Raw genomic sequence first — 15,523 nt, forward strand, 5'->3', positions numbered from 1 at the left:
TGAGCTAGGTAGTTTTCAAATATTAGCCACAGCGTATTACTTTTGACTAGGTCATAAACCTTTTCAGGATCTAGGAAGGAAGGAAGGCTAGGAAGTAAGGCTAGTGAAATTAAGTTAGATTTCTAAGATCTACCCTTAATCCGGAAACAACGAAAGTTAGAGTCACACTCTAGTGGTAAGAGTCACTTCAGTGGTCGAACTAATTAAATTTTGACGTGAAAATTCATATATCATTATGTATCTGCAGAACATTCTTGCCAAAAAGGCTATTGTTTATTTCCCGATTTATGGAATGACTCCAGTGGAGAAAATACACTTTACTAAATAGAGGAGTCGTTTCAGAACAGCTGCCGCTACTCGGTTTCTTCACTAAGACAAACTATATTTTCTCTCCTTACAGAACGGGAACTTTAGTAGGTAGTTTGTAGACTCAGAGAATTACGATCATCATTAGTTAAATTTCATAGACATAGCGTGCTCTGAAATAAACCTTGGCGACAAGACATTTGTCGCTCAGTTTTGTGAAGGTCATTTAATCGCTTGTGTCTGCTTGTTGGCTGAAAAACGCACGCCTACAGTGGCGCCGCCTTTTTAATTAAATGTCCGCCATGGACCTAAGACAACAGCCATTGTCCGTCCGCGGTGTAGTCATAGCCGGTGATTTACGACCGCTCGTGGCCTCTCACAATACAATGGGCCAGGGTCCATTCCCCGCAGACTTGCTGCTCCTCTATTCACCTACAAGATAGTGGAGAACTAATGCCCTCCCACGTGATTGTGTTTTTTTGCCATTTGAAACTTCCGAAAGTGATATACAGTAAAGAGTGTCTTTTCTATCTTGGCGATTTTCGCCGAGAGTGTGGTTGCTCGTAAACTAGGAAATCCTAACCTCCTGCTATACTCTGGAAATTTGGCGAAGGTCTGTTACTTCTAAGAGGATTATAGGCGATGAAAACTTCTCGATTTTTCAAGATCCTTCACAAAGTACACCTAGTGACAAGCATCTATGGTTCCGCTTTTAAAAATTAGAATACGGCCTTTAAGTCACATTAATTTTTGCAATCAGACACAATACTGCGTATTGTTACCTTTCATAAACGTTGTTTTGTGACGCGTTCTGAGCAGTAGGTGATAACATTCAGTGCTAACTTATTAAGCTATTGAACATACATGAGGTGAACACGAATTACACCGACAAAATTTTGCGGTTTGTCAAGCGAAATTCTCTGCATATTTTGGTATTAGTGACCCGTAGTGTCCTTTGGCTACACTGTGATGTAGCTGTGGTAACAATTCAGCATAGCATCATATCGCGCCTCTGTTTGGACCCACGCATACCGAGATGCATATCGGCCAACTCTTGATCAGTTAGTGATGAGACAACCGACTGCTTTTAACAAACGATTGTCCGATCGAGTGTTATTCGTTCAGTCAGTTGTTTCTTTTTTAAGTTAAATGAAAGAACTGCATGAAACTAGTCTCTGCGACCAAGTCAGCTACGTTTTTCCCTCTCACTCACAAGGGGAGGCGACGACGTTTGGAACGCGGATTTACTTCAAACTTCGTACACTCTTAGTACTCCATTAGCACAAAAAAATGTGTAAGCAGTAGCGCGTACTTCTCAAGCGTTATTGAGAAAATCGGAAGATAATTTCGGTCGTCAAATATATACCTGTGCGTGGCCGTTTTTACCACGAAGCGGCGGCAGCTGATTGGGTAGCGTTCAAGCCCTGTAATCGCTGGATTACTGGATCGAGTCCCGTTCGTCAGAGTTTTTTCTTTTATTTCTAACACAGTCATTTTCTTTACTATTTATATTACAATTGATATAATGGGAATAATACGTGTAATCGGATGAACTTTTATTAAATTTACAATGTTATTTGACAGTCTACAAATTTTTACTATCACAAATAATATAATATTCATAACTATCGACTAGTAAACGACCAAACGCATAAAGTGATACTGAAAATGTATGCTTGTCCGTGTCTTCTAAATTCGTATTTAATCGAAAAAGAACGAGAAATTGCTTCTCGCGAAGACGCTATTAAAATCCATTCGATACTACATGATCAATTATCAGGGCCGATATTTGAGGAAATGCTGCATTATGCATGGTTTGCTTCCAAATTATCGGCTGAAAGAGAGGTTTTTGAAAATGTTAACGAGGTTCGTTTTTCCACGGAAAACCTCAAAAGACCTTGCGTATGCGGAAACAACATTTATTCAATGCAACTGGTGTCGTTTAACTTTATGTTTTCCATGTTTTTAGGAAAATTACCATCCTGCCATTGTACTCGTAATGTCGAAAGCGACGATTAATTGTACATCTTTCGAAAGCCGGTCAAAATTTGGAGGTAACAAGTAGTTTCGGGCCCCTTCCAGGTATAACGGATTTCTCAAATCACGGACAAGCACACATTTTCAGTATGCATTTGGTCGCTTACTAGTCGATAGTTATGAATATTATATTATTTTTGATAATAAAATTTTGTAGACTGCCAAATAACATTGTAAATTTAATAAAAGTTCATCCGATTATATGTATTTTTCCAATTACATCAATTGTAATATAATTAGTAAAGAAAATGACTGCGTTAAAAATAAAAAAAAAGACCTGACGAACGGGACTTGATCCAGCGATTACGGGGCTTGAACGCTACCCACTCGGCTGCCGCCGCTTCCTGGTAAAAACGGCCCGCACAGGTATAAATCTGACGACCGAAATTATCTTGCGAATTTCTCAATAACTCTTGAGAAGTACGCGCTACTGCATACACATTATGTTATCCTAATGGACTACTAAGAGTGTACGAAGTTTGAAGTAAATCCGCGTTTCAAACGCCGTGGCCTCCCCTTGTCAGTATCTGGAATCGAGTGGTTTCACTTGTCTTAATGTGAGACAACTGACAGACAGTTTTTTGGCCCAGGAGGTGGCCCAGACACTGCCTGCTTCCTCCTCTGCTGCTGCTGCTGCTGCGAGTCTGTACAGCAATGGCACGAAGAGCTGGCCTGATCCCCAGCTTCTTCCTGCCACCACAGGTCAATTCATACTGCGCCAGCTGGTGGACGTGGCTTGGCAGCTGCTCGCATCCTCTGCTAACGCGAGTCTGTGCAGCAATGGCGTGAGGAGGTGGCCGACCACCGACATCTTCCTGCTACCACGGGTCTGTACTGGGCTGCTACACTGAGGTCCGGCATCCTCCTGCTACTGCAAGACTGTACTACGTCAGCACTTGATGATGGCACGGCTGCTGGCATCCTCCTGCTACTGTGAGTTTATACCGTGTGCCGGTACAATAACGTGGCTCAGCCACCAGCATTCTACATCTACATCTACATCCATACTCCGCAAGCCACCTGACGGTGTGTGGCGGAGGGTACTTTGAGTACCTCTATCGGTTCTCCCTTCTATTTCAGTCTCGTATTGTTCGTGGAAAGAAAGATTGTCGGTATGCCTCTGTGTGGGTTCTAATCTCTCTGATTTTATCCTCATGGTCTCTTCGCAAGGTATACGTAGGATGGAGCAATATACTGCTTGACTCCTCGGCGAAGGTATGTTCTCGAAACTTCAACAAAAGCCCGTACCGAGCTACTGAGCGTCTCTCCTACAAAGTCTTCCACTGGAGCTTATCTATCATCTCCGTAACGCTTTCGCGATTACTAAATGATCCTGTAACGAAACTCGCTGCTCTCCGTTGCATCTTCTCTATCTCTTCTATCAACCCTATCTGGTACGGATCCCACACTGCAGAGCAACATTCCAGCAGTGGGCGAACAAGCGTACTGTAACCTACTTCCTTTGTTTTCGAATTGCATTTCCTTAGGATTCTTCCAATGAATCTCAGTCTGGCATCTGCTTTACCGACGATCAACTTTATATGGTCATTCCATTTTAAATGACTCCCAATGCCTACTTCCAGATAATTTATGGAATTAACTGCTTCCAATTGCTGACCTGCTATATTGTAGCTAAATGATAAAGCATCTTTCTTTCTTTCTATGTATTCGCAGCACATTACACTTGTCTACAATGAGATTCAATTGCCATTCCCTGCACCATGCGTCAAATGGCTCTGAGCACTATGGGACTTAACATCTGAGGTCATCAGTCCCCTAGAACTTAGAACTACTTAAACCTAACTAACCTAAGGACATCACACGCATCCACGACCGAGGCAGGATTCGAACCTGCGAACGTAGCAGTCGCGAGGTTCCGGACCGTAGCGCCTAGAACCATGCGTCAATTCGCTGCAGATCCTCCTGCATTTCAGTACAATTTTCCACTGTTACAACCTCTCGATATAACACAGCATCATCCACAAAAAGCCTCAGTGAACTTCCGATGTTATCCACAAGGTCATTTATGTATATTGTGTATAGCACTCCCCTGCGGCACACCTGAAATCACTCTTACATCGGAAGACTTCTCTCCATTGACAATGACATGCTGCGTTCTGTTATCTAGGAACTCTTCAATCCAATCACACAATTGGTCTGATAGTCCATATCCTCTTTCTCTGTTCATTAAACGACTGTGGGAAACTGTATCGAGCCGGCCGGAGTGGCCGAGGGGTTCTAGGCGCTTCAGTTTGGAACCGCGCGACAGCTACGGTCGCAGGTTCGAATCCTGCCTCGGGCATGGATGTGTGTGATGTCCTTAGGTTGGTTAGGTTTAAGTAGTTCTAAGTTCTAGGGGACTGATGACCTCAGCTGTTAAGTCCCATAGTGCTCAGAGCCATTTGAACCATTTTGAAACTGTATCGAACGCCTTGCGGAAGTCAAGAAACACGGCATCTACCTGTGAACCCGTGTCTACGGTCCTCTGAGTCTCGTGGACGAACAGCGCGAGTTGGGTTTCACACGGCCGTCTTTTTCGAAACCCATGCTGATTCCTACAGAGTAGATTTATAGTCTCCAGAAAAGTCATTATACTCGAACATAATACGTATTCCAAAATTCTACAACTGATCGACGTTAGATATATAGGTCTACAGTTCTGCACATCTGTTCGACGTCCCTTCTTGAAAACGGGGATGACCTGTGCCCTTTTCCAATCCTTTGGAACGCTACGCTCTTCTAGAGACCTACGGTACACCGCTGCAAGAAGGGGGGGAAGTTCCTTCGTATACTCTGTGTAAAATCGAACTGGTATCCCATCAGGTCCAGCGGCCTTTCCTCTTTTGAGCGATTTTAATTGTTTCTCTATCCCTCTGTCGTCTATTTCGATATCTACCATTTTGTCATCTGTGCGACAATCTAGAGAGGGAACTACAGTGCAGTCTTCCTCTGTGAAACAGCTTTGGAAAAAGACATTTAGTATTTCGGCCTTTAGTCTGTCATCCTCTGTTTCAGTACCATTTTGGTCACAGAGTGTCTGGACATTTTGTTTTGATCCACTACTACTGCTACTGCAGATCTGTACTGCTTCGGCGCAAGAATGTGGCCCGGCTGCAAGCACCTTGCTACTGCCAGAGGTCCATACTGCGCGCCAGCATGAGGAGATGGTCTGGCCACTGGCAGTCTCCTCCCATCGCAGGTCCATACTGTGTATGGATGCGAGGAGGTGGCTGGCTGCCGGCAGCTTTCTAAAACCACAGGTCTGCCCTGTGCCGGCGCAAGTGCAAGTAGGCAACCCGACTGCCAATATCATCGCTACCACCGGTTTATACTGTTCCAGGTCGCCGGTCGCCGGCATCCCCCTGCTCCCGCGGCTGTATACTGCAAGCCAGCGTGAGGAGGTGGCCCAGCCTCCTGCTACGGTGAGTCCATACTGTACTGGATGGGGAGATGCTTTGGCTGCTGGTGCAGTACGGACCCACGGCAGCTGAATCCATCGGCCGAGCCATCTCCTTGCACCCGCAATGCAATTGGCTGCAGCAACAGGAGGCTGGCGTTCAATGCATGGAAAGTCTCAGGGGGCTAGATTCAGTTTTTAATGAATGGACATCACCGCACCTTTTCATTAAAATGGAATGCAAACAGTCGCTAAAATCTGGCAAGTTCTTTTCTTCTTCAAGTACCCCTAAGGAAACTTTGTACCCCGAACAATACAACAGTTTCGTTAGTTATGCGTTAATTACATCTGGAACACTTAATCCAGGGTAATATATTAATCAGTTTAAATGATGAAAATAATAATTATACCACGCAGTACATAATTAAATGAATATGTGTACTGGTTATTTTAAATCTGATGTATACCCTGTGACGTCTTCACGTAACCATGAGGGGAGAGCTACCCTCGAGCATAAGAGTAACCTGATTGCGAACAAACTGCTTTAGTTCAATTAATGAAAGTACTACAGACGGATTTCACTCAGAAAAACGAGTGATAGCTAATACTTAAGAGTGGTTTCAGATAAAATAACAAACACATGATTCAATCGACAGAAAAACTACAGACTGGTTTCTCTTGAAATTAAACAATAAATTATTCAGTCAACATGAAAAACTACAACGGACTGTATCGACTGGTTTCATTCGGTTGCTCCCACAGACTGGCTTCACTCAGAACAAATGAATGGACAGTGCAACTGACTGTAACGATTGCTTTCGTTTAGTTGTTCCCATCACTTTCATCAGTATACCTATTCATACTGCTGTGTATCACTGTTATCGCACAGCTCACACTGCTGTAAAAACAAACTCGAGCAGAGCCGATCAGTTCTGAACGAAACTTTAATGTCGAAGATGTGTCGTCAACAGCAAGCAACTTGAGTGAATGGAACAAGCTCGTTTCCGAACAAGATACACAGCACATTTCGTCCTCGACATTTGCACTGCTGTGTAATTATTTTTCAGTGTAATACAGATGCAAAGGTAAATGGAAGTAAGAAATCAAACGAAATGCAACTACTCTGAAACGAGCCACAGGGACCACGACTCCCTTGTGCCAAATACTAAAAAGGTACCTCTGAAAAACATCGAACATTTCATCGAAAGAGTTCAGATTCACACTTTATATTACATTTAAACAAATAAAATAGCAAAGTAGCCAGTTCCGAGACAATTTGTCATCTGCATGTTCTGTCTCCAATTTGTCTTAGTGATCGGTAATGACATTTTGTCGAGGTTCATTCGTTACTAACCACCAAGTTGCGCTAGCAAATCTTTTCCCACGGTCTCATAAAAAAATGTACCAACTGGGACACAGAAAATTTCAGAGCTACTCTGACATACAAAATTTCAGAACTCCATGACAGATCTAAGTCTGTAAGTGAAATAACCTAACATTTTTCCATCGCGACTGCAGCATTCTACACAGTAACGCATAATTTCGATAGTCTTCCACTCAAAACATTTTTATGTTACAGCGAAACGGCCTCCAAATGTCAGCTTGTACACAAATAATGTAAAATGGCCAGAAGAGCGAAAACAGGGAACTACATCAGAGTAAACAAATCCTTTGGCACACTGCTCCCGTAGACGTATGTTAGATCTTATGCACTTTAACGGGCAAAGGACTCAACGACGGACCTAAGCGTCAGTCAAGTTTTTGCCACCTCATGCTATCTTCCCTTTAAGCCGTTCTCCATCGGGCACTCTGAAAAAGTGTTTTTACAGAATCGTGTCTCGTTAAACATTAGTGAAGTACAGCACGCACTTTTTCCATCATCTGCTGCTGAGTACCCACACTCTCCTTTAAATGATGAGTCTTGTAGACCGACGAAGAGGGCAAGCCGCTTCTAAATCTTAGAGAAGAAACATCGTTTTTCTAACAAGTGTATTAGAACATTTTCAGTATGAGCATTTTCTGACTGTCCCCCAAACTTGATCTAGCTGAGGAACGAAATGATCACGTTCATCAGTTATTTGTTTCCAGAGGACTACAGTTAACACAGTCCACTCCAGCTGTCGAATCTGAAGAATCTTACAGAAATGAAACTCCACGCCATTCCACGTACAGGTAGTTCGAAGGTTACCAGCCTACTTGTCCTCGTCCGCTTGCGGTGAAAAATTACGTTCTAAGTAGTAATTAAAACATAAATCCTCATCCCGCTCGTAAAAGATAATTAAGTACTATTTGCAAAAAGTTGCACAAATATTCAGTAAGATCTTGATAAGACTTCAAAGCGGTGCAACGATGGCAACTTCATTTAGTTGCTCAGAAATGTATAATGTATATTCCACAAAACGCAAAATCGTTGTATCCTATGTCTACAATATCGAATAATCCTAGTTGTAATCAGGCAATTCATACAAATACGTGGGTGTAACAATTTGTGGCGATATGAAATGGAATTCCTCATAGCCTCAGTCGTAGGTAAAGCAGGTGCCAGAATTTGATTAACTGGTAGTATATTTGGAAAAAGTAGTCAGTCTATAACAAAGAGTGCCTACAAAACACTCTCAAGTTCTTTCTAACATGTTGCTTAACTGTGTGGAACACTTACCAAGTGGGACTAGCATAATATTAGGTCAATTATCGTGCTCACAAAAGCAATTCAGTACTCATTCTTCTCGCTCAACTTCATGCGAAGCAACTGCAAGAACGCTAAAGTGTGGCATAACGGGAAGTACCCTCCATCATGCACTCTACAGTGGTTTGCATAGTATGAAAATAGATAACGCTGTAGCACCCATTTCGGCCTTGATGATGGTGGCGACGCGTCGTGGATCGGGTTCCAGGAAACGCAAAAAGCGCTAGGGAGTCATTCTCACTAACTACCTGGGCATCCTCCGCCCACAATTCACACAGACTGGTCGAAACTGGGTCCAGAGCGTGCACATCCCGTACGATTCCATCACAGCTGTATTCAGTAGGATTTAAGTTAGATGATAGCGTGACGGCCCGCATCTCGTGGTCGTGCGGTAGCGTTCTCGCTTCCCACGCCCGGGTTCCCGGGTTCGATTCCCGGCGGGGTCAGGGATTTTCTCTGCCTCGTGATGGCTGGGTGTTGTGTGCTGTCCTTAGGTTAGTTAGGTTTAAGTAGTTCTAAGTTCTAGGGGACTTATGACCAAAGCAGTTGAGTCCCATAGTGCTCAGAGCCATTTGAACCAATTTTCATAGCGTGACGTGAGCAAGCACTCTCATCTCCGTGGAGTGTTGGTCAAACAACTCCGGTGCCTCGGTACGCGTCAACAGGATAGTACACTAGCTTGCTGAAAGTACGGGTAATCTATGAGTTGCCATAGCCTCTATGAGCGGTGGTTAATGCATAAGAATGATGTCATTTTATATTCTGACAAGAGGGCAGAGGCAAATTTGAGATGGTACTTGTCCTCTACCTTCGCTGAAGATGAGACCCATACTACTGTAGCAAATTTTCCAAATTTTGTGATCCTACTGCGCTCCGTCTTAGACTGGACTTCCTAGCTATCCTTTTCTAGCCCAGTGATCACATAGCCATAACGTGTAGCTCCCTCAATATCTCAATGTATTCTTCATTGTGATCTTTTTTATTTTTAGTGTTAATTTTTAAGAATTGACGTATGATACATGTGTGTGTGTGTGTGTGTGTGTGTGTGTGTGTGTGTGTGTGAGAGAGAGAGAGAGAGAGAGAGAGAGAGAGAGAGAGAGAGAGAGAGAGAGAGAGAATTTTTACGAAAATATTTTGTTCTTAATTCTAGTACAGGTTTTTGTAATCTTTTATCCATTTCAATCACGCTACACATCATTATAGTGTCGGGGACAAAGACATCACACGTCGTGCGCCCAAACAATCTATCAGTCAATTACTCTCACTGTCTTTCACATTGTTTGAACTGCACCGGCGTTGCACGAATAGGTGAGATAAAACTTGCAGCGATAATTTCGTACCTACCTAGAAACTGTGGAACGCAGCTTTGAACCACAGTTGTAAATGTAGCACCTTGTGCATACTGAGCATCATCCCTGAACGTTTGTATAATCGTCACGGTAGCACCCTGTATAACTATTTTTATTGGCTTTGTTTTTTATAAGCACACAGCCAACTGCTATACATAAGGAGCGACCAAAATGTTTCCGTTCGAAGGCCCTACAATCTACAATCAGTATGCAAATCAGGCAAAATCGACATAAGCTTTTGAGGCAATCATCCAACTGATGCACCATGTTGCAGATATCCATTTGGTAAAACGCCGTGTCATATTGTATAAAGATGTCTGACATACATCATCAACCCTTTAAGGTCTTTTATAAGAGACCAAAGGCGTGATAATCGCACTGGGAGACATCAGGACTATAGGACGGATGCTCGAATGTCTCCCACTTAGTTGGCGTAATTTCTGGATCAGGCTGGCTTCCCATATCGATCGGTGTCTCGTGTCGAATCGCGACCAGCAAGAAACCTCGCGTTAAATTCCACAACGATGGTTTTCGACAGGCATGCTGCCCCATACACATCGTTCATCCTCCGATGGATGTCTACCACTGTTTGTTTTTCGGCAGCCAAGAAAACAATAACAACATGTTGCTCCTGTTTGGACTCATTTCGTAACAAAGTCGCCATAGTTAACCAGCAAGAAACTCAACATCAAAATTGGGGATCACGAAGTAGACGAAGTTAAGGACTTTACCTAAATGGGAACGAAAATAACCCTCGATGGACGGGGGAAGGAAGACATAAAAAGAAGACTAGCATTGGCCGAAAAGGCATTCCTGGCAAAGGGAAGTCTACTAGTATCAAACAAAGGCGTTAAGCTGGGGAAGAAATTTCTGAGAATTTACGTTTGGAGTACAGCATCGTATGATAGTGAAACATGGAACGTGGGAAAATATGAACAAAACGGAATCGAAGCATCTGAGATGAGGTGCAAAGGAAGAATATTGAAAATTAGTTGGACCGATAAGATACGGAATAAGGTGGTTCTCCGCAGAATCGGCGAGGAACGAAATATATGGAACACAGTGACAAGAGGGTGATAGGACATACGTTAAGACGTCGGGGAATAACTTCCTTGGTACTTGAGCCGTGTGGCTCGATCAGCGATATTCCCGCCGCCGGTATGGGTCATCTTGCCGGTGGTGTGCGCAGAGCGGTGTTCTGTCACCGTCACGCCTCAACTGTTCACGTGTGCCGTCGCCGTCATCCGTGTTCTGTGCGCCGTGTCCCCAAGTGTTACTGTTTTTTCGCGTCCAGCGTGAAGAACGGCTTCTTGTTTATTGTTTTTTGTATCTCCTTTTTTTGCCCGCCGTTTTTACTGTCTTGTCTGTATCACCTGTATGTCATGTTATTGTTCCACTTAAGGCTGAAGAGCAGCGTACTATGCTGCTGCCAGCCCGCCTGTATCAGGTGATTAAAATTACAATAAAGGAAAAAAAAAGGAAAAAGACGACTGGGTTCAGTGCTGTTGACTTCATTTTCTCGGCCGGCCGTTGCCACTCCTACTGAGTCTGTCCTCAAATGTGTTAATTTCAACTTGTTTAGTACGCAATGTTCTAGTGAGAGCTGTATGTGATGTGATGATTAAAATTTACAACGGCCTGTATTGCTGATACATTCTGTTTGTAGACTGCTACTGTCAGTGTTACCGCCATTGAAAACAGTTTGGCTGGGCCTTGTCTAAGTGCCGCCTGGTTATTGTATTTATATCACACGACGGAGTTAAGCTGGCCAATTGCTATAGATACACATGGATAAAATTTTCCCTGGATATATTTTGCTGCGAATTGCAATAACATTACTATTACGTTTCTATCTGAAGTGATAGTGTGTCTGAGAGATGCGTGTATAACTCTAAATGAATAGTTTCATAAATTATTACAGCCGCGCGGGATTAGCCGAGCGGTTCAAGGCGCTGCAGTCATGGGCTGTGCGGCTGGTCCCGGCGGAGGTTCGAGTCCTCCCTCGGGCATGGGTGTGTGTGTTTGTCCTTAGGATAATTTAGGTTAAGTAGTTTGTAAGCTTAGGGACTGATGACCTTAGCAGTTGAGTTTCATAAGACTTCACACCAAAATTCTTACAAGTTACTGATGGGCCGATTGTTATTGTGTGTTTAAATAGTTTGACACTGGTTCTATTAACGAAAGTACAAGAATTCCTTCAATGACAGTATGTGGATATGGTAATTAATTCTGAGTTAATCACAAATTGAAGTGTGGCTATTTGATGTAAGTCGCCTTGTGTTTTGCGTCGGGGGGAGGGGCGGTCTCGATATACCGTTAGCCTGCACGCTAGTTACTTGCATTTGATTTCGTTTTATCGGAACTTCAGCTCTTTGTCTTGGTAGCGGGTACGGGTCCTGGGTTGCGTCCTGCTTGTGCTGTAGTGTATTTTCCGCCTCCTTTGCCCGCGCTTGCCGGCTAGCCGTGTATCTAGTTCGCTCGCGGCCTAACGTATAATTGTCCTTACGCACATAAGATAATAGATTTGTACTGCTTACCTGACATTCATTAATAGGTTGATTAATTCTATAGATGATGTGCTGTAATGAATTATTGTGTTTCTAGTTACTTAAGGCAGATGTCAGTCTGCTGTAGATACCCACTAGTTCTGGGATTTTTCGTGTCTATTCGTGACCGGTGCTGCTCCCGTTTGGGGGTCCATGCCGAGCCTGTATTGGAAAGAGCTGAGTGGGAGGGCGTCCGCCTCTGGGCGTAGTTGTTGAATCCCACGAGGTTGCTTGGTCACATGAAATTGTATATTTTATATCCTACATTGTAGGGTGCATGCCATTTAAGTAAAGTTGTTGTGTGCCATCCTACCTGATTTGTTGTTGCCTGTACTCTGGCATTACCAAAGTAATTCAGTCACTGCAGTAACGAAAGACTACATTTCCTCGTTAAATTTTAGTAAAGTGTCCTTCAGGTTGATCATAGTTTTTGAGTAAATAATTTTTAACTCATTTCACTAAATGTGCAGCGGTTTATGAATGTTTAATTTCTGAAGTGACTTGCTCTCACCTAAATGGTAATTTTAAAAATGTGTTGACTGTTTTGTTATTTGTCTTGTTTAAATGTGCCAAATAAATGTTCAGTGCAACTGTCGATGGTGACTGCCTGATGTTTCACTTGGTCCAGTCTTACCACCCCACAGCCTATTTTGCTGAGCTCGTGTCGTTGTGTAAAAGTTGAATTCCATGCTGTGCAGACACATCAGTACTACAGGGAGCTGTACAGCGTGAAAACCATAGAGGAAGACAGAGATTGAGATACATCCAGCAAACAACTGAGGACGTAGGTTGCAAATGTTACTCTGGGATAAAAAAGTTTGATGCAAGAGAGGAATTCGAGGCGGGGCAAATCAAACCTGTCAGGAACCTGATGACTCAAACAAAAAACGATCATGTTTCCGCATTTGCCGCACGCACGTCGGAAACACACGTTGCCACACTGATGCCTCACCTGCATGTCGGTGCTTACCAGCAACAGAATCACGTTACATTTTACGCTGCAGGAACGGCCTGAAACGGGAAATTTCTGACCGTCCTTTATATAAAAACAAATGCTCGTTTACTCATACACTCACTGTATACTCAAGATGTATCACCTGCATCTATTATTCCAGTAACAAATTCGATTGGCGAGTTCGCCATGGCACACCTGCACAACACTGGCGAAGTTGACTGCAATTCTACGAAGTTGAAACACACAATACCATATCTGTAAACAATCACTTGATAAACTAATGTTTATTTGAAGTCTTTGTTATGGGGGGCCGGCCGCTGTGGACGAGCGGCTCTAAAAGCGCTTCAATCCGGAACAGCGCTGCTGCTACGGTCGCAGGTTCGAATCCTGCCTCGGGCATGGATGTGTGTGATGTCCTTATGCTAGTTAGGTTTAAGTAGTTCAAAGTCTACGGGACTGATGACCTCAGATGGTAAGTCCCATAGTGCTTAGAGCCATTTGAACCATTTTTGTTGTGGGGGAACTAGGCATCGTCAGTGACACTACCAAAGCCTAAAGGAAATTCGACAATCATGACGACCTTGATGGACACTGTTGTCCGGAGTGTCTTCAATCTCGAAGGTCTCCTAAGCCTCACGTTTCTCAACTGCAGGAGGAAGACACCCGTCACTTGTTTGTTTGAAACTCAAGTATCGTACGACTGAGATTTTCAAAAAATGGTTCAAATGGCTCTGACCACTATGGGACTTAACATCTGAGGTAATCAGTCCCCTAGAACTTAAACCTAGCTGACCTAAGGACATTACACTCATCCATGCCCGAAGCAGGATTCGAACCTGCGACCGTAACAGTCGCGCGGTTCCGGACTGAAGCGCCTAGAACTGCTCGGCCACCGCTCTGCAGCGGAATGTGTGCTGATATAAAACTTCCTGGCAGATTAAAACTGTGTGCCGGAGGACTTTAACTCCATTCTTCCAAGTCAGTACAGGACTTCCCGATATAAGTTTCAAATTAGTTTTCCCACCAGTTTCTTCGTGACTCTTTCAGAAACGCAAGAAAGTTGAAGTTACGGATCTTTACACACTCGCAATGGCGGTGTTCTTTGCTGACCTATCCGCCAGACACGCCATCCAGCCACAATTCGTAAAAAGAATGGTGGTGCTGGCCCCACTGACTCACCTTGTAGGCGTCGGGGATGTTGACGGGCTCGCCGCTCTCGGCGACGAAGCCGACGATGCCGGTGCCCCAGGGGATGCGGATCTCGTCCTTCTTCTCCATCTCCTGCAGCGTAGAGCGCGAGCACACGTCGAACAGCTTGGAGACGAGGTAGCGCTTGCTCGCGCAGCCCTGCACCAGGAACAGCGAGCCGCGGTCCGCGTGCAGTAGCATGCTCACGTTCTGCAGGATCTTGTGGCACAGCGACCGTACGTCCAGCTCGTTGCAGATGTCCTTCACCTGCCAACACCAGTATTTTACTATATTAGAAACCGAATCTAGAGTATATGGATAACAAAAATTGATCGTAAAACAATCCAATTGCATATATATTAGCTAGCCAACCCGAAGTATTTCGCACTTGCTAAATATTATGGAAATTTGATGTGTGTCCTAATCTCCTCCTCCCCCACTTTCTACCCAACTGCTCCTCCCCCTCTCCTTGTTCATCTCCTCCTCCTCCTCCCCCCCTTCCGCCCTCTCTATGTTCATCAACTTCTGCCACCCTCTTTCTGTCCATACCCTCCTCCCCATCTCTCTTACCACCCGCCTTTCTCCCTCTGCCTATTTCCTCCGCCCCCCCCCCGGGCAATCTCCTCTTCAGCCCTCCCTCTCTATCTATTTCCTCCTTTCCCATCTCTGTATAGCTCTTCTTCCTCTCTCTCTCTCTCTCTCTCTCTCTCTCTCTCATCTTTTGCCTTGTCTATTGTTTTTACAAACGAGACACTGATCTGGAATTGAATTCGCTTGAAATTAACGGGTAAATCGGTTGGGATCATTGGTATATGACCTCTCCAGGTGATGGATTTACGAGGATATTAGCTTCAAAGGCAGTATTTCGCATAGTTTTAATCTGCGATCGCGTAGAATTACTAAGTTTCGGACGATTCAGTTCCCATGGGAGTATTCTTAGCATAAGACGATAAACCACAATTACAACTTGCCCGTTTTCTGTTAAATCCTCATTACGGTATCGCGTAAGCATCTGAAGTAAATCGGTCAAAAACATTTCGAGATTTCTGCTAACAACGC

The 15,523-nt window shown here is 44.0% G+C and overlaps 1 protein-coding gene across 4 annotated transcripts in view; it reads right to left on the bottom strand.

Moving 5' to 3' along the window:
• LOC126161543 (dual 3',5'-cyclic-AMP and -GMP phosphodiesterase 11) overlaps positions 1-15,523 on the bottom strand; it is a 386,751-nt gene that overhangs the window by 84,903 nt on the left and 286,325 nt on the right. For all 4 annotated transcript variants that reach the window (XM_049917471.1, XM_049917470.1, XM_049917469.1 and 1 more), the window contains one exon: positions 14,456-14,731. In XM_049917471.1, the coding sequence (XP_049773428.1) occupies positions 14,456-14,731 (276 nt within the window). The remainder of the gene's footprint in view (positions 1-14,455; positions 14,732-15,523) is intronic.

The sequence above is a fragment of the Schistocerca cancellata genome, chromosome 2, assembly GCF_023864275.1.
Source record: "Schistocerca cancellata isolate TAMUIC-IGC-003103 chromosome 2, iqSchCanc2.1, whole genome shotgun sequence".
Classification (NCBI taxonomy): Eukaryota; Metazoa; Arthropoda; class Insecta; order Orthoptera; family Acrididae; genus Schistocerca; species Schistocerca cancellata.